The sequence below is a fragment of the Centrocercus urophasianus genome, unplaced genomic scaffold (assembly GCF_019232065.1).
Source record: "Centrocercus urophasianus isolate 14NV4802_14NV808 unplaced genomic scaffold, USGS_Curo_1.0 seq_18, whole genome shotgun sequence".
NCBI lineage: Eukaryota > Metazoa > Chordata > Aves > Galliformes > Phasianidae > Centrocercus > Centrocercus urophasianus.
The window spans coordinates 20,672,762-20,690,466 of NW_024884733.1; the positions used below are offsets into that span (position 1 = coordinate 20,672,762).

Sequence of the window (17,705 nt, forward strand, 5' to 3'; positions counted from 1 at the left end):
AGACAGAAGATAGAACATGTGTTTTGAAAAGTCTTATTTTTTCTCTTCCTTTTTATTGATGTGGTAAACAGAAGATGTGGTATTGACCCTGATTTATTTTCTTTTCTACCGTGGCACCTTGTCAGAATCTCCTCTCCTTTGTACTCCCACTGCCGAGGAAGTGATGTTCATCAGCACACGTTCTCTCCTACGTCTGCTCCAGGTCTGCAGCACCTTAAATTCCCATTTAGTGCTGACTGTGCACTTGTCACTTCTCCTCTTGTATTTTACCTGAACTCACAAGCCCAGAGCAATCCATCTAGCCCATGCTACAGCCATCCATTTCAGTGGAGGTAAGGAGAGGTATCAACTAGGAATTTCTAACCGTTTGGTGTTGCTGTAACCACTTATGAACTTAACAGCTTTTTTGTTTGAGAAAATAAAACCTAACAGAAGGGCAGAGCCTGGTGATGTGTGATGCTTTCAGCCTTGTAGTGTATAGGTTTACGTTGCATTTCTACACATTTTTTAATTAATTTGTAGTTTAAGGCCAGAAGATAAAATGAATGGAGCCCTGTCTGCCTGAGTGTGCACGCAATTTCCTGAGTGTACCTTTTGCTGCCTTACATGTGCCTCTTCAGCTTGTGTGAAACAGCAGAGGAACACCCACAGGTATCACTGATGTCAAGAAAAGCAACCTCAAAATGCAGCAGCCTGGAGTGTGGCCCTTAAGAAGCCCTGCCTGGAGACATGGGTCTGTGCTAACCTACTGCACTCTGTTCTGTTCACTGTAAATCCTTGTTAGCTTCTATGAGAAGTCAGCACTCTGAGGTCTATCTGCAATACAATGTCTGAAGAGGATAATGAGTGAAATGAATCCTGCTGTGTCAGTAAATTTAAATATGGGTAAGGAGTTTGCAAACTGGGGAAAAAAAAAGAAAAGCCAAAACAATTCAGTTTATATTGAGGTGCTTGGGAGCTTGGCTGACGTGTTTCACATTCGGGATTAGCTCTTGCTCTATACTGTGCTGTTACAGGACGTGCAAGACCCCAGTGGAAACCTCTGACTCCCTTACTAATGATACCTAGTGGGATTGCCCCAGACAAAGGCTAACATGATCTAGAGATCTTTGTGTGTGCAATTATGAAATTGGAGCTAAGTGGTACCTGCTTAAAACTTGAGCCAGCAGAGAGCTGGTTTTGAAGCTCACATACTGCGCTGTGGAGGTAGCTGGTCAAATTTCAGCTGCTCATCAGGTGGTAATGCAATAGCCTCTAAACCTAGCCTGTTATTTCAGAGGGAGAATACTCCTGCTGGCTGGCTCTGGGAGGAGTAACAAGAAAATGTGAAGTTCAGCTATTTTAAGCATCTGTCCCTCTAATGGAGAGAAATGTATATTGCATCTGTTGAGTGAAAGTGGGGCTGTCAGCAAAGGATAGAGACGTTGTTCATGTCTGTTCTTGGCTCGTTGTGCACTGCCATGAGGAGAGGTGGCTGCCCACCCTGCTGCTGTTACAGAATGGGAGCAGCTCTCCATGCTGTTCTGGAAGCAGTGATGGAAGAGTTCTCTTATTGGTTTAATGTCATTGTCACCAATATGATTGGGAATGAATTCTTGTTACATAAAAGCTGTTGGCAGTTCCTTCGTAAGGGTGCTTAAAGGTGGCTGAATGCTGTTTAGAATTGAGGCTAATTAACAGTCTGGTAATAAGTAATTAAATTAGATTATTAAAATAGGTCGGGAACTGCTCCTTCTGTGAGGATATATAATGATTATTTATTGATTCCTAAAGCCTTTTTGGTGCTTACTGCTCTTTTTCCTCCAAGTGCTCTACTCTTCAGGCTTCTGGCATGGATCAATGTTATCATTAAGAATAATTCATAGAAAAATCACAGTATCAAGTTATATTTCACTGTTACTATGGTCTCTTCTTGTTGGTAATATTTTTCACATATGGGGACCTTCCAGCCATCTGCTCTTTAAATGATGAGTGGTTGATGATTCACAGAGACATGGCTCTGTGTAAGAGCTTAGGTCTTCTATAATAACTTTTTATTTTTGTCCTTGTTGCTTTCACCTGTGCAGCTCTTGATCCAGCTTTATCCTGCCTTTGTTTGTTGTAGTTCTGTTTACTTGGTTACAGTGCCTGTGATAGCCATTGCTGCTTGCTTGGAGCAAAGGTTCATCCTGGCAAGTTATTGCTGTCATTGATCTGCACAGCTTAACACCCCCAGGTTAGCCAGGCAGTGGCTCATTTCCATCTCTGTGCAAATAATACTGGGAACTAGTGGAAAATGTAACTGAAAGTTGTATGGCTTCATGTTAAATGTTCTTATTTTTTACCATCATACTGCATTTGCAAGTAGCCGTATAGTTTTCCCCTCTTTGTGTGGCACCTTTGATGTTTCTACGTGGACAAATGAACAATTGTTAGTTCATTTAGCATGTCAGTTAGCATGGAAGTGGCTTCCTGGCTTCAGGAAGAATCAATGCAGCTGAGAACAGAAGTACTTGATACGCATAGCCTTTGGACAACTGAAAATAATGTAAAGCTTTTAAAGAGTAAAGGATGTGAAAGTGGCATGATTACAATACAAATAAATAGATAGTAGATGAAGTAAGACTGCTATTGTTGAGGCAGTCGTGGGTTGGAATTCAGATCATGTGTCTTCAGGAAGAAAAGGGAATGGTGTCCAAAACTGAACTGAAACTGTGGGCCTCGTGTTTGCATTCTGCCTTGTGCTCATTTAGGGGTAGCCAGGAAGTCTAGTTAACCGTGTTTCTCAGCTTGTCTTCTTTATGAGTTGGTGAGTCTTTGTGCACTCACTGTAGTCCTTTAGTTCAATCTAAAGGTGGATTTACTGCAGTTCTTGATACTGAGTTGCTTTCAAGATGCAGTGAATTTAATTGTTCCTGGAGGTGAGGAGCCTTGAGACTCAAGCAGCACGCGCTTCCCTCTGTTCTGAGGAGCACTGCACCCTGTAAATTCCTCAGCAAGAGATAAGTTACTTTCAGTACTTCCAGAAAGGGCCTCGTTGGGCTGTGGTGCCCTGGTTCTGCGTCTTGGCTCTGCAGGTGAGGTGGAATCTCAGTGGGAATTTCATTATCCTTTATCAAGGGAAGAGTCGGATTCCACTGTATTACTCCAGGGATGCTTTCTTGGGCTATTTTGACTTCGTGAGCTCATGCCAACTGTGGGACATGTTCTTACAGAGCTACATAATTGAGATTGCTCTTCTTTTCATTGAGACATTTTAACCTTATTATGTTTTGTTGAGGCATTTTAGCCTTTCTAAAGTTTATTGATAATAGCTATTGATTTTTTATAACTCTGAGGAATAGTTTTAAAGATTTTTGTTTGTAGCCTATGCAAGATGTGGTCACCATCTCAGATCCTTGCTGTAACACGTGAAGCAAAACAGGAAACCTAACTTTGCTCCAGAACACTTCATTTCTGAGCCTGCCTTGATGTAAAGCCTTTCCTGTGTAGGCTGTCGCAGGGCTGAGGGCACAGCCAGGTCTGAGGGTCGCATGTAGCACAGCGAGCCCTCAGCTCAGCTGCTCCCACCTTGCTGAGACACCTTGGGACTGGATGTCTCTCTTCTTTAAAATGTCTCTGTGCCTCTTGGTGAGGTTGAGTAACTAAAGACCCTCATTGCTATAATTTCATTATCACAGAGTTTCTTAGAAAAACAGAATTTCTACAACAGTCACAGGAAGCTGTTGGTTTGAGGAGTACAGGCGCTTTACAACAACAGGGCAGCACCTGCAAACGGAAGTTCTGTTTTTCTAGGTAGGGTGAAAAACATTTCAGAATTCAAATTTGATGAGATTCTTAATGTTTTTGTTTTGAAATACCTCAAGGTGTGTCAAGAATTGGTGATAAGTTTCCTTTCTCTACTTAAAGTCACTGATACAGCTTCTTGGTAAGTTTGTTTTAGTTAGTGTCCTATTTGACAAATGTCTGAGCATTAATGAAAAGGGCTGTGTTCAGCTGCAATGACATTTGGGAATTGTTCTGGTTTGGCAACAGGTGACACCTTCCTGGATTAGTGCTTGATTTGGTGCAGGTTCTGTTTTCCTAACTGTGCTAAATAATGGGACAGCATTTACTGCATAACAGCGTAAGGAAACGGTGTAGATGAGAACTCAGTAACAAGTAATGGAACAACTCTGTGGCTGTGTCATGATGCCTTATATGAAATGGTGAATTCTGAGTTTATCATCTTTTTGCAGCTGGACTGTAATGCACACCTCACTTTTAATGAATGAGTTTCCCAGAGTTTGTTTATTTTTAATAAATAAACTTTTAAAATGTATTTTCTTTTGTACCAATTGTTATTCTTGGAAGTAGCAGATGGAAACTGAGGCTGCAAGCAGGAGATGGCGACTTTGGGGAGTCTTGTGCCTTGTATTGAAGGAGTTCATGTACCTTGCCAGCAGCTCCATAGCCTTGTTGGCTTACACCAGTGTGCAGCCGAGAGCTGAACTGGGAAACTGGTGATTCTGGCAGGTTGTCACACGCTGCACGGTGATGTTGGTAACAGCATCAGCAACTTGGTAAAGCTGTAGGGCCTGAGATACAGGCTGTGAGTGCCCCAGTGAAACCCGTGGATTTTCTGCCCTGTCATTTAACCACACACGGTTGCTCTCTCCTCTTGCACCCTGGGGGTTGTGTTGTGGGTGTCCATGCAGGAGGTGCTCACTTGACCTTACCATCCTCAGGGGCAGCATTATGCAGTTTTTTCCATGTTGGGCTGCATAATTTTTTCATGCAGAGGCACTGTAAATGCTCAAGTCCCCACGTCCCCCCTGGGGCTGCAGCAGTGGAAGCGTTAAAGCCCAGGCTTGGAGCAGGAGGTGTGAATTCCTTGCTGCAGGCTGCCTTCCGCAACCACTGAGGAAGCACCAGCTGCAGGTCTGTGAGGCCAGAAGCTCTGGGAGGGGAGCACGTCCCTCTGCCTTGGCGAGCTAGAGTGAATTTCACTGATAAGCTGAGTGATTCGTACCTGTTGTTTGTGACTGTGCTATGAGGTGACCAGGCACTACTTCTGGCTTTGTCTTGGAAACCTTTGAGTGTGCAAACAGGCTCGCAGTGCTAACAGAGGAGTACTAATTCCCAGCACCCAGTGCCAAGATAACAGACCTGAATCAGGCAGGAGCAGTGATTGCATGACACAGCTGCTCGCATTTGCGCAGGATTTCTTCTCAGAAGGAGCAGTGATGCAGTGACACAGCTGCCCAGGGAGGTGGTAGGGTCACCTGGAGGTGCTCCAGAACCATGGAGATGTGTCACTGAGGAATGTGGTCAGCAAGCATGGTGGAGTGGGATTGGACTGGGTGATCTTGGAAGTCTGTTCCAACCTTAATGAGTCTGTGATTCTGTATTCTTTTTTCAGTCTCTCCTTTCTCCTGTCGGTGTTTTTTTTTTCCATCTAAAATATGTTTATCGTTGTCTGCCAGATTCTCCTGCAGTCCCATCTCCCCATATCTCCTAAAATTTTGCTTCTTTGGCCAGTGTTTATTCTTCTGTCATTCAATCCCTGGTGTGGTACTTGAGAGTGCAATCTTCTAGCCTAGTTTACATTACACTGTCAGTATGAATTATTAATGTCCTAAAATAAAATCTTCGAACCATAATCTTTGCAGTGGTGAAAAAGCTCCATGTGCTTCGTGTTCCTTCTTGCCCTGCCCTCACCTTGCTTTGGAGCCTCGTCCGTGGGGCAGGGATGTCACCGACCCGTGGTCAGAAGGGCATCGGAGCAGTGCTACCTCTCTGGGTTGGAATAGGGATTTGTTTGCATTTTAAAAAAAGGAAGAGAAAGAAGTTATGGAAGCAGTACTTGGGTTCTTTTAGAAAACCACCTAGTTTTCCACATGAATCACCACAAACGTTTAGTGGAAGCATTCCTTTAAGTCGCAAGTGTCAGCATTTCGCTCGCAGACAACTCGCGATTAGTTTGGACAAAATGGAGTTGGTTGCAGCTGCACCCTTGGCATGGAGGAGCTGCCCTGGGGACGTGTCCCAGCCTGCAGCCTCGGTCCGCGCGCAGCCTCCTGGCACCGCCATGGAGCACAGCACCGGGACCTGTCGCTTCTGCAACTTCTCCCTCCTGCTTAGGAGTAAGGGCAGCTGCGGGCTGCGCCGCAGGACGCCGCCGTCCACTGTGTGCGTACTGCTGCTGTAAGTGACCGCTGCTGGAAGGACTTCGCTTTATCGTTTCGCAAGTCATGTTTGCTCAGCGGAAAGTGCCTTCTGTGGGCAAGCAGGTGGTGCTCCTTTACGGGTGTGATCAGTAGTTGTGTAACAGTGTTTGAAGAGCTGAAAATATTACTTGGGTTTATTTCTAGTTTCATTTTTATACGTAGCACAGAAGCCCACGTTTGTATCAAAAGTCCAGAAGGTGTTTGTTTTTTTTTTTGTCTACCAGGTCTGCACAGTGCTTGCTTTGCTGGTCAGAGCCCGGGGAACAAGTAAGGAAATGTGAGATGGAGATACTTCTTTAGCTATATTTTCTTTTTTCCTTAGATCTGAGATATTTTAAAGGTTGGTTGGTGAAGGGTGGGGGGCTATATTTATTTTAAAAGTCTGAGCAGTGCTTTTATATACTTGTGTTGTATTTTTACTAATTGTATCATTTGTTTATGCCATTTTGTAATGTGCTACAATACAGTATAATAAAATCTAGAATTGCAAAATTTTAAATACTGTTTGCAGTATTTTGAAATGAGGTTTTCATTGGAGGCTGCAGAAGTCATTGAGTTCCATATCTGTCTATTCTGCACTTCATTTCCAAGCGAGGAATTAACCCTGGACAAATTTATTGTAAGTTATTAAATCTGTCTCAGTGTTTCAAACTTCTGACACGTATGGCCCTATTTACTTTTATTTTTACATACCTATATAAATAAATATGTATCAAGTGAGGTTCTAAATATTGTGTAAATTTTAAGAAATGTTGCTTTACTAATATATCACCTTTGTGGGTTCCCCAGAGTTACTGTAAACCAGCTTATAGAGATGTATTGATCTGTAATTATACAGAAATCAGTGTTCCATGCTTGTTCTTGTGTTCATCTGCCTTGCACATTGTGCATTTCTCAGAGGCTCGCGACCTCGAGTAGTTTGTTTGCCTGCTGGTAGATGATATGTTATCACTGCTTTCCCAGACTTTGAGATTAAAGCTAAGCTTTTGCTGTGAAGATAGATATTATTCCAAAGGAATAACTAAAATAGGGACCGATTTCTGTTAAAAATTCATGGCCAAATTAGGATGCAGTTCTGCCTTAGAACTGGGTGAACTTTTCATCCTTTCTTTTTTTCCTACACCAGTACTCATGATGTTCCCTCGCATGGTTTTGATTTCTCATGTATCATCTGCACCATGGCTTATTTTGTAAAGTCTATTCTTATCCCATGCTCTAACTTCATTAAGAATTTATGCTTGAAAATGTAAAATTCATCCTCTTAGTCTGTTCGCTGCATTAGCATTCCCCTTGCTCCCAGAATAACTCTTCCTAGCCAACATCCTACAAAATAAGCCTTTTGTTTCAGAAAAGCCGTGGTAAATGCAAGGGCTTTACAGTATCCTTACCCTTTGAGCCTCAGTGTGTTAAACAAGCAGCGAGGAAATGAGCTGCGGGGTGGAAGTGCTGGCACTGAACAACAGATAGGTGGATCTGTACCCAGAAACAAATCAGGTGGTAGCACTGCGTTGGGAGTTCAGGCTTGATTTGCCTCTGAGTGATGTGCGGCCCAAAGGAGCAGCTCTCCTTCAGGCTGGCTGCCAGCCGTGCAGTGTTGGTCTTTGTCCTTTGTGGGCATGGCTTGTGGGTGATGCTTTGGTGGTTGGACTGGATGATCTTAGTGGTCTTTTCCAACCTTAATGATTCTGGGATTTGATACGGTGCTGCGGGGGATGTTACACGTTGGGCTCTTGTGTAAGTGATGGGAGCCCTATTTGATATTGGAAGCCGATGGCTGTGGTCTTGAGTAACAAAATCTGTCTGATTCACCCACTTATCTATGTTGTTTCCCCATCCTTACCATTTGCTTCTTTCACTTACCCAGGTTGTGTTGTCTCTGGTTCTAACCAACCACTGGTAAGTTCTTCACCCCTCCATCCCTACACAGCACAAAGTACCTTTGTTGCTGCATTTTCTCTTAATTTGTCCTTTCAATTCTGTACTGTAGTTTCCCCATAAAGTAGAGGGTAGCAAACACCTGCTTTACAAATCTGCTCTGCTGAGGTCTTTTTGGAATGGTTTATGGCAGCATCTGTCAAGGGCAGATATACAAGACCCCATCGGGCAGGGAATCAGTGCTGGAGGAGCTCTGCAGAGAACAGGCAGAGATGTTGGTGCTGAGCTGCTTAGAGGAGGGGCTGACGTGAAGATGCCAGCGTACAGCGTGATGGGTTTGGTTGGGCTTGATGATCTTAGAGGTCTTTTCCAACCTTAATGATTCTGTGATTCCTGTTTGCAAATATGGTTGCACAGTTAATTCAGTAACAGAGTCTTACAGGTTAGAAATAAATGTTTTAAGCACATCTTTTAAGTGCATCATGATAAATTATTCATGATTAGGATGATAAAATGCCACGGTGGCAACAGGAAGCTCAATTTGTGTTTTCTTCTGACTGAGTTTTCGCTGGCAGAGAGGGGGGAAAATCTTTGCAAGAGGGTTTGGAGGTCAGAACAGAATTGAGGCGCTCAGTGGTCACCAGGTGTCTTCAAGAACATTTTGGATAAAACAAGAGGAGGTTTCTGTCTAAAAATGAAGTTTTCAAAACTAATGCTCAGTATTTTTATTTTCCAAGTGGCTCCTCGTTTCTTATGGCATTTGAATTGCATGTTGAGGGCGCATTTGATTAAATAAGATAACTGACATTTGAATCATACATGAAGAAAACAGCCTAGGAAAAGAATGCTAGTTCTAGTAACACATTTAAAGAGACTAATTGACCTTTCCATGGCATTTGAGCCCACTCATCAATTTGCTGAGCTGGAAATCGCATTAAATGAATGTTTTATTGCAATAGCCAATATCTTGCTAGTGCAGTTTGTGACTGGAGTAAGGAATTTGAGCAAATTAGAAAGTGGTATTTTAGTTAATAGGAATCCAAAGAGAGAATCTGAATAAACATTTGTAGAATTTGGGGCACAATTAAGTTTGTGTTTTGGTAAAAAGTCTTTGTTATCAATCTTTAACGGTGCTTTAGCAGGGCTGCTGCTGTGCTGGGACACTGAAATGCATTAGCTAGCATTTCAGGCTATTGCTATGATGACAACCCCAGTTAGTTCAGTAACAGCGCAGATTAAAGTTACATGAGAAGCTGGCAGCTTTTATTCTGGTGTATGAGCATACAATGCCTTGTAGCTAATTCTGCTGCAGCTCAGCAAACGTTTCTGATCCTTTGAATCATTATCTAAACTAATTGAGGCTGTTATCTGCATGGGAAATGCACACCAGAGAACAGTTTGGTTATTCTTCAGCCCAGGAAACCTGGTTGGTTTAATTTTGAGCAGCGCAGGTCCTTTGGAGTCCTCCTGTATGGAGCTGGGGCTTGAAATCAGGGCGCAGGTCTTTGGTTCTGTATTGGTCGTAGTTGGGGTGCATGGAGCTCGGCTGATTTCTGCCAAAAAATGAAGAAAGAGGAGCTCGTGTGAGCTAGCAAGTAACAATAGAGACGTGGGCCCTAAAGATGTATCCGACTTCGTGTCCTCTGTCCGACTGCTGCTTACATGGCTCGAGGTGGCAGCCTGCTCGGCACTCGGTGGGTCGCTGTTCAAATAATAATGATGCTCCAAATAGATCAGCACACGTCTTCCCTGTATTTCTTTTTTTTTCTTTTTAAAAGAACGGTTGTTTTATTTTTTTTTTTTTTCTTTCCAGATTTTTATATTTTAGAGGTATGTAAGAAGAACTTCTTTCCTTTCTTCACACTGAAGTTTAAAGTTCAAACTCAAAACTGGAGTTATTACATATTGCAAGGTTTTGGCAACACCATAGCAATACACAGGGGCGATCTCTTCAGATCTTCATCAGTTTTACTTCTGTTAATTAATATTAGTTGCAGTGCTTTTCTTCTCTTGCTAAATATGCCATTTGAAGTTTCAAATAAAGTTGAACAGTGTATCTTTTGTTTTTGATGCCTCCAAACAATCCAGCTTTTGCTAGTAAAACAGTTTTAATTTTTAGATATTTCTAGTGCCTAATTTGTGCATTTGAGGTATACAGCTATTCAAAAATGTCAACTGTGAGACTACCACTTGTTTTTGTGACACTCAACACAATGTAACTGTTCAAGTGATTGAATAATTAGGTAGGTTTTCCCAAGTAGTATTGCAACTGGTTTCTGTTACACCATTTTCCTTTATTGCATGACTCAAGTTACTTCCACTTGAAATTTTGGGTACTTCAAGTTTCATTCCATTCGAAATACTTCAAAAATTCAGCGAAAAAACACTGTGGGAACCATTGCCTGATGAATAGTTCACCTAAAATCTCTACAAGAGGTTTGACTTCTGCGATTCTCTTTTTAACATGACATCAATGATCTCCTTGGTAAGTTCAGCTTACTTTTACAAGGACAGTTGTTATTTAAGATGGTCTTATTCTATGTGAACTTAAGATCTGTAAGTCAGAAATGTGGCTGCTATGAAAGAAGCCCAGGGAGCAATGGGTTTCACATGGACTGTTTGCCTAATTGTAATCCCATGTAATATCAGGCTTAATTTGTGTCCTACCCAGGTAATGGGAAAGGTGAGAAACTGGGGAAGTCTTTGATGTGTGATATCCAATGGATTCCATGTCAGGAGGGCCCTGGATGTGACAGATGTGATCAGCAGGGAAGCACTGCAGCATTGCAGGAGCTGCTGAACCTCTGGTCTTTCCTGAGGATAATTTGGGTGTGAATTGGGTGAAGGAGATGAATGGAAAATAAACACCCTGAACGGCAAGTGGGAGTGTTCCATAAGGAAGGCTGTTTCTTCAGGCTGGGAATAGCTCATGTTTGGGAATTCACAGAGACATATTATCTCATTTATGAGTTTAATGAAGTAGAAAGCTCATCTGGTAACATGTTTGTGTTTGTGGTATTTTTGTTGGCATGCAGAAAGCTGTGATTTTGAACCAGTGAGAAGTCTCTAGACTTCTGCAAAATGTTTTGCTTATCATACAGAGACAAGAGTATAGTCATTTGGAAGGATTTCATTTGTTATTAGCAAATGCTTACACTTTTAACTTTTTTATTACTAGAGTGCATTCTTCAAATGTTGAGACTGTAATACTTTAGGATAGGGCGTATTTTTGATAGTTTCAGTGTGTTTTGCTATTCTAGTAAGAATGCTGCATCTCATAGCACTCATCACTGCTTACCTGTATTTTTCAGTCTACTCTGACCCTCTCTTCATTAACCACTTGGGAACTGTCCCAAAATGCACACTTCGCTGATGCCAATTTGCAAGGTGAGGTTTTTTATTGGTACGTGGAACACAGGTTGTGAAAAGCAGGGAGGAGAAGTGTTAAAGAAATTCCTTCTCTTTGCAAACCATGCTATGTAATTTCCAAAGTGTTTGTTGCAATTCGTGGGCTCTGCAGAACCATGCAGAGAGCATCACTGTTGCTGCTTCCCCTGCCCAGTTGGGGGCCCTGGGTGCTCCCTGAACACTGAGAGTGGAGCAGAGTTTCAGCTGATCGATGCTGCCATTGGTGTTCACGGAGAATATTCTCCTAAAATGGCTTCTCCTTTATATGCCTTTTCTGTAGGGAATGTAAAAACGTTGTGTGGTATGTCTCCAGTTGCTGTTTTTCCAGTCACTTTTTGGAGAAAAAGATGTAATAAATATGAATTTAGGGGGGTTTAGCTGGTTTTAGGTTATTTGCTGTCTGTAAGTGTTCTGGAATTTCTTTTTTCTGTCAGGTCTACTTTGTTGGTTAATAAAGAGCTTTTTGTCTTCATTACTGCTTGGAAATTTCAATTCACATTTCAGCTGATGGTGTGAATCTGACTGCTTGTAAACCTTTTTGAAAACAAGTCTGTTGGAGTTGGAAGGTCGTGTGGTACCCTGAGTGTAATGCTGTGATGCTGTTCTTTGGTTTCTAGACCTGACTGGTATATGTTATTTCTTGGAGTGGTGATGCACTTGCATGGGCTGCCCAGGGAGTGGTGGGGTCACGGATGTTTGAGACACGTAGGGATGTGGCTCTGAGGGACTTGGTCAGTGGGCATGGGGGGGTGGGCTGAGGTTGGGTTATGTGATCTTAGAGGTCTTTTCCCACCTTAATGATTCTATGATCCGTAAATTATTGTGCTGCTGCTTTCTGATCAGCAATAGATAGGGGCAGAGCTTTACCTGGTGACACTCTAAATGAAATCAAAGTAAAAGGTGATGGAGATCCTTTTGATGCAAGTGTCTAAAACAGGCTGGAAGGGGTGGCCATGTTGGACATAGCTCTGCTTTCCACAGCATGCAAAGTTGCATTATGTGTTCTGAAGCTCAGATGGAAGGAGATGCTTTGCTGAATCTGCTGGTGTGAGTTTTGATATATGTTTGTATTAAAAACCATGCATTTTTATGCGTTAGTTAGAAAGGTCGTTTAATTCTTTCATGCAATTCTGTGGGAAGTTAATGAGAGCCTACTGGGATTCCTTCCTCCCAGCCGTTTCCATGTGTTTTTAAGGGGTGCATTGTGCACGGAAGGCAGTGCCAGCTGTTGATTGTCATCTTCCTCATTTCTGTGATAAAAAGCCACTCAAGAAGGCTGAAATATGAGAATGTCATTAGCCTTCCTATTGGCAGAAGTGCTTAAAAAAGCCACAACAGAAAGAAAAAAGATTGTGCATTGAAATTAAAAAACAAACAAAAAGCGCAGCAGCTACAGTGAGGTTTCGTGTAGCCCCTGGAAAAAGCAAAAACGTGGCAAGGAGCACAAAGGGGACAACGTGAACCTGCTGTGCAGGACAACGTGGCTGCTGTGCAGGAGTGTGTGTGGGAAACCTCTGATGTGCATCACTCATGGCTCTCCTCTCCTTGCAGTTGAAATTCAGCTGGCGGAGCTGTTTGGTGGCACCGGGAGTTGTGCTTGCTGTTGCCTGACGTGTGCATGGGTGGGTGGCTTACTTCTTATTTATTTATTTTTTATTTATTTAAAATCCACTTGGGGCATGTAAACACAGAACATAGGGTTCATTTGAAGATGGAAGGTTAATTAAAAAAATAAGCAAAAAGCCCCTCTCCTTGCCACAAAGCAGGAGGGCCTCCATTTCAAAATAAAACCCCGAAGCCAGCAGTGAGTGGTGCTGTGTGTGCAGCCACAGCCTGGAAGCAGCATGTTATTCAGCATTACCAGTAGATCCCCGCTCGTGGCTTTGCTTGAAAATGTTTTGATTGCAATTGGAGGAACAGGCAGAGATGTATATAAATAATGTTTGTTGTGTATACAAGCAGCTCCGGTTCTAAAGTGTACACGATGGGAAGGGAATAAATATCTCATTTTGCACTGCCTCCTAAGGTAGAGAGCGGCAGGCAGGGATGGAGGCGGTGGGAGCAGCAGCATGCACGCCTGCCTGCCTGTCTCGCATTAATGGAACAGCTTGCGAGGTCTACAGGGAATTTGCATTGGCTCTGTCACTGGTATTATTTAGTTCCTTATTTATTGCTAGTAGCTTGATTGTGCTGTATTTTCCCAGCAATGAAAGCTTTTAAAGATCATGTCTGACTCCTTTTGGACTGTGCTGTCCAATTTCTCTCTGCCTGCTACCAGCATGTTGAGACGATCCAAAAGGTAATCTAAGGATTTTGCAAGTAATTCTTACGATGTTTTTCCAAGCTTCTTGTTTTAATGCTGTTTAGGCTTGCTTTCTTCCTTTATGAACAGATTAAATCATGTATGTTGGGCGTGATTTCTTCGTGATTTGTAGCTGTATTCGTTGTAAAAATCATACCGTTCAGATCCACGGTTTGTTCCTTTTATAGATATTTATTTAAATGCATCGTTCCTCGCTTCTCATAGTATGTGAATGTGACGTGGGTTTGTTTCTACAAAATGATGGATTGATGCCTTACTGAGAACAAGCTGCCTCAGTATTCAAAGTAGCAAAACAGTATTATGATGATATAGGCAGCACTGGGCAGGGCTTGGAAATGTTTTGACGTATAGTTCATGATTTTCTTAGCGATATGCATCACCTTGAATTTTAAATCATCCTTGCTAGTTTTTATTTTTTTTTCTTGGAGATGTTAAAATGTTGCTGTAGTAGTAAATAGGATGAGTGCTCTTAGTCACACGTTACTCTTTGGATTTTGATAAAATCCCATTGAATTGTGTGCACTAATAGCTCTGATGCAGTACAGTGGTACCCCTTCAAGACTGGGAAATAGCGACGTAATTATTACTCATCAGGTGTTCTGTGGAGCTTAATGCACATAGCCCAAAAACTTAGTGCAGGAATGGGCTTGGTGAGTGAGGTAGGTGCTAATCCTGACCAACACAATAGATATAGGTTTATGAGTAAACAGCTGCCATGAGCATCATAATTTCTCATTGGTTGATAGGCTGTTAGAGTTAAAATCTATGTAAGATTTGGAATATAAGCTTTGACTTGATTTTGGGATGAATTTTGTTCATGAGCTGTCAAAAATGAAATTAATCTATTTTAGGACATAGAAACATATTGAATGAGGGGAGAGGGGTTACTCTGTTTCCTGATTCTGTTTTTGCAGTTTGAATTTTATCAGTTTGCTTCTGTGCTAACAGTGACCTTTAGAAATTTTACTGGGAACAAAGAAAGATTTTGCTTTAAAAAAATAAAATTTAGATTTTGGTCACAAAGAGTTGCATTAGAAGCTTTATTAACAAACACAAGCCTTATTGTCTTTTTATTTTTTTGAGAAGAAAAAGCTCCTTGAGTTTTCAGTTGTTGGTGGGTCTGCCTTTAAACTCACGGAGGGGTGTCAGTAGGAATGTGAAGGACGAACAGAAGTGTAAGAGCTGAAGCTCATTATTTCCGTATACGTTTCTTGAGCTTGACTCTGGAGAGGAAAGGGAGGTAAATTACTGTCCTGTGCCTGTTTGCAAAGGATGAGGCAGGTAGGATGTGGCTTCCATGCCAAGCTGGGTTGATGTGGGTGATGTCCGTAGGAACATCGCCTCTGTGGGACCACTGCAACTGGAGCAGCCTTATTCCTCCTGTTTGCAGAACTTGAATTTTGTAAAGCTCACTCTGTTCTGAACTGTGTTCTGCATGCAAAAAGGTCGACTTCTTTGTGCAGGTTCAACAGTCATGGACTTCCATGCAGAATAGGTGTCTGTAGTGCTTTTGCACAACAAGCATGAGGTTTGTTTATCTTGGAGAGCCTTGTCGATGTGCCATTATGAATTTTGAAATTGGTCGTCAAGAACTGACACAATTTTGGGAATGCTAACAAGCTTTCTGATACAATTACTTTGTTAGAAAATTTCCGCTTGAAATTTACAATTCCATTTATTTGCTAGTATTTGAAGAAAAGAAAGAAAGAAATAGATCTGTAAACCTGCTGCACATCTTAATGGAAAAGAGAGTACTTTTCATTGATTTAACCAGATAAATGAATATTGGACATTTGAAAGTGATCAAACAGCTATATGAGACGCCCTAGCAGAGAGCAGCTGCATCAAGCCGGGCAGTGGAAATCCTATTTCGCACAGCACCGAAGCCACAGTCTTCAATCAACCCTGGAAATAAAATATTTGAGCACATGTGACAGTTTGCTGGGAATATCACCTTCTGCCATGTCTGCTGGCAGCCTGCCCGGCTCGGGGCAGGGGGAGATGGGCAGTCAGGTTGGATTGTTGTGATGTGCGTCGTAATAAATGAGTTGGTTCATCTGACATCATGTTGTGCTGGGATTCATGTTGGGGCATTGGTCCCAAGGACACACGAGCACACTACTACTCCTAGCAGTAGCTGGCTGTGGGATAAGCCATTGCACGTCTTGGTCCTTGCGGCAGCAGCACCAGGGCATCCTTGGGTGCCAGCATTCCCAGCATCATGACACATCTGCACTTTGAATAAAGTATCATATTGTTAACTGGGTAACATCTGTTTTCATTGCTTCCCTTTCAAAGTGTAATGTGTGGTACTTTTTAGTACGTTTATTACTTTTTAGAAGTTGTTATTGCAATATAAATTTATTATATGGAGTTGAAACTGTTGGTGGCAGAGATTATTTTGCTGTATGAAATATTTGACAAAGTTTTCCCGTGACCATACGGAAAACTTTTGCATACAGTCTCATTGCACTACTGGTGCGTTGTGTGCTCTGAATTCTGGGCCACTGGCGGCATTCTGAGCACTGTGCTGTGACATACATCTCTATAACAACGGCGACTGATCCCTGGTAAACATCCTACAGGGCTCTGCTCCCGTATGGCCTCTCTGCATTAGGATGTTGTGCAGGGCAGCTCTTCCTCTGCGATGCATTATGCTGAAATGAGCTGTCTGGTGCAGCTGGGGGCTTCTCGGCACCACTAATGGCAGTGGGAAAGTGAGCCATCTGCTCCTCTGGTCAGGGATGGGGCCATTTCTTCTTGAGCGTATTCCCGGAAGGATAGGAGAAGTCAAGAGCAACGCTGAGGAGATTGTCATGGGAGGGGTGACATAAACGTAGATCAGATTTACCTGTCTAACTGGTTCTGTATAAATATTTATAATTCTAAGCTGCGGAATAAATAAGGGAATTTCTTGGTACAAAGCTCACGCGGAGCAGTATTGTTGTACTGCTGCAATCAGACATTGCCTGTTGGATTTGAGCTGTGCAGAGATTAAGCATGATTTTGACATATTTAAATTAAATGTCTTTGTTTTTCAATCTTTTGTCTCTTGTGCTTTGGGCATGACTTCTCTTGGATATGCTCTAAGTTGTGCTGTGCAGTAACAGCAGTGTGTCGTTGTGCAAGTGGCCATGTGTTGGTTTTCAGAGATTGGCTTAGAGTGATGTTTTCTACTGTTACCTCATTTTTGTTCTAGCAATGTTTAGCCCTGTGTGGAGGAACAGGCTGTGACTTTTAGGAATTTTGAGTATTTTGTATGGATTTTAGGAAGTTGACTTTGTTTAATGAGTTTTTTTGATGCAGTTTAGGCAGGGAAGATTTGTTTGTACATTGAGAAAGATAACTCCAGGGGGACCACAGAGGTGGGGTTCTGCTAGGAAGGATGTACTGCTTCAGTCTCCAGGATTAGCACCAGCCACTGGTGCTCTAAATTTCCTTCCTCTTCTTTTTGGTGAAAGGCAATTTGTGATGCATTAGTTCCATAACTGTCAAAACCATTGGGATGAACTACCATGCGAGTGTGAAAAGTAGCAAGCCACCTCTATAGGTCAGTGATTCTACATAAATCGTTATAAATATTTCCTATAATCACTTCCTTGATAACTAACTAGATGTTCTTTCCCACTTAAATATCCACAAAAACAGAAGAAACCACCTTTTGCTGGGTATGAAGCAGTGATTGGGAATAGTTGGGTGCTCGGAGCACATCATGGGTGCTTTCTTGGTGTGCTCCTGGCAGCTGTAACTGCTGCAACAGGGTTGTGTGAGATGGGGAGCTGCACGCAGTGTCTTCTTATGCTGATTCATCCAGATAGACATTCAAGGCTGTGTGTGTCAGGAGGATGCTGCCTCCTATATGTATGTTGTCCCTGAGGAAGAAGACAAAGCAGAATACTTTTGTGATAACG

General features: G+C 42.3%; 1 protein-coding gene across 9 annotated transcripts in view; it reads left to right on the forward strand.

Moving 5' to 3' along the window:
• Window positions 1-17,705, forward strand: part of MAST2 (microtubule associated serine/threonine kinase 2) — a 142,719-nt gene that overhangs the window by 60,511 nt on the left and 64,503 nt on the right. For 6 of the 9 annotated variants that reach the window (XM_042819367.1, XM_042819371.1, XM_042819372.1 and 3 more), the window contains one exon: window positions 126-332. The exons of the other annotated variants lie outside the window; for them this stretch is intronic. In XM_042819367.1, coding sequence (XP_042675301.1) covers window positions 126-332 — 207 coding nt within the window. The remainder of the gene's footprint in view (window positions 1-125; window positions 333-17,705) is intronic. 9 annotated transcript variants of the gene reach the window in all.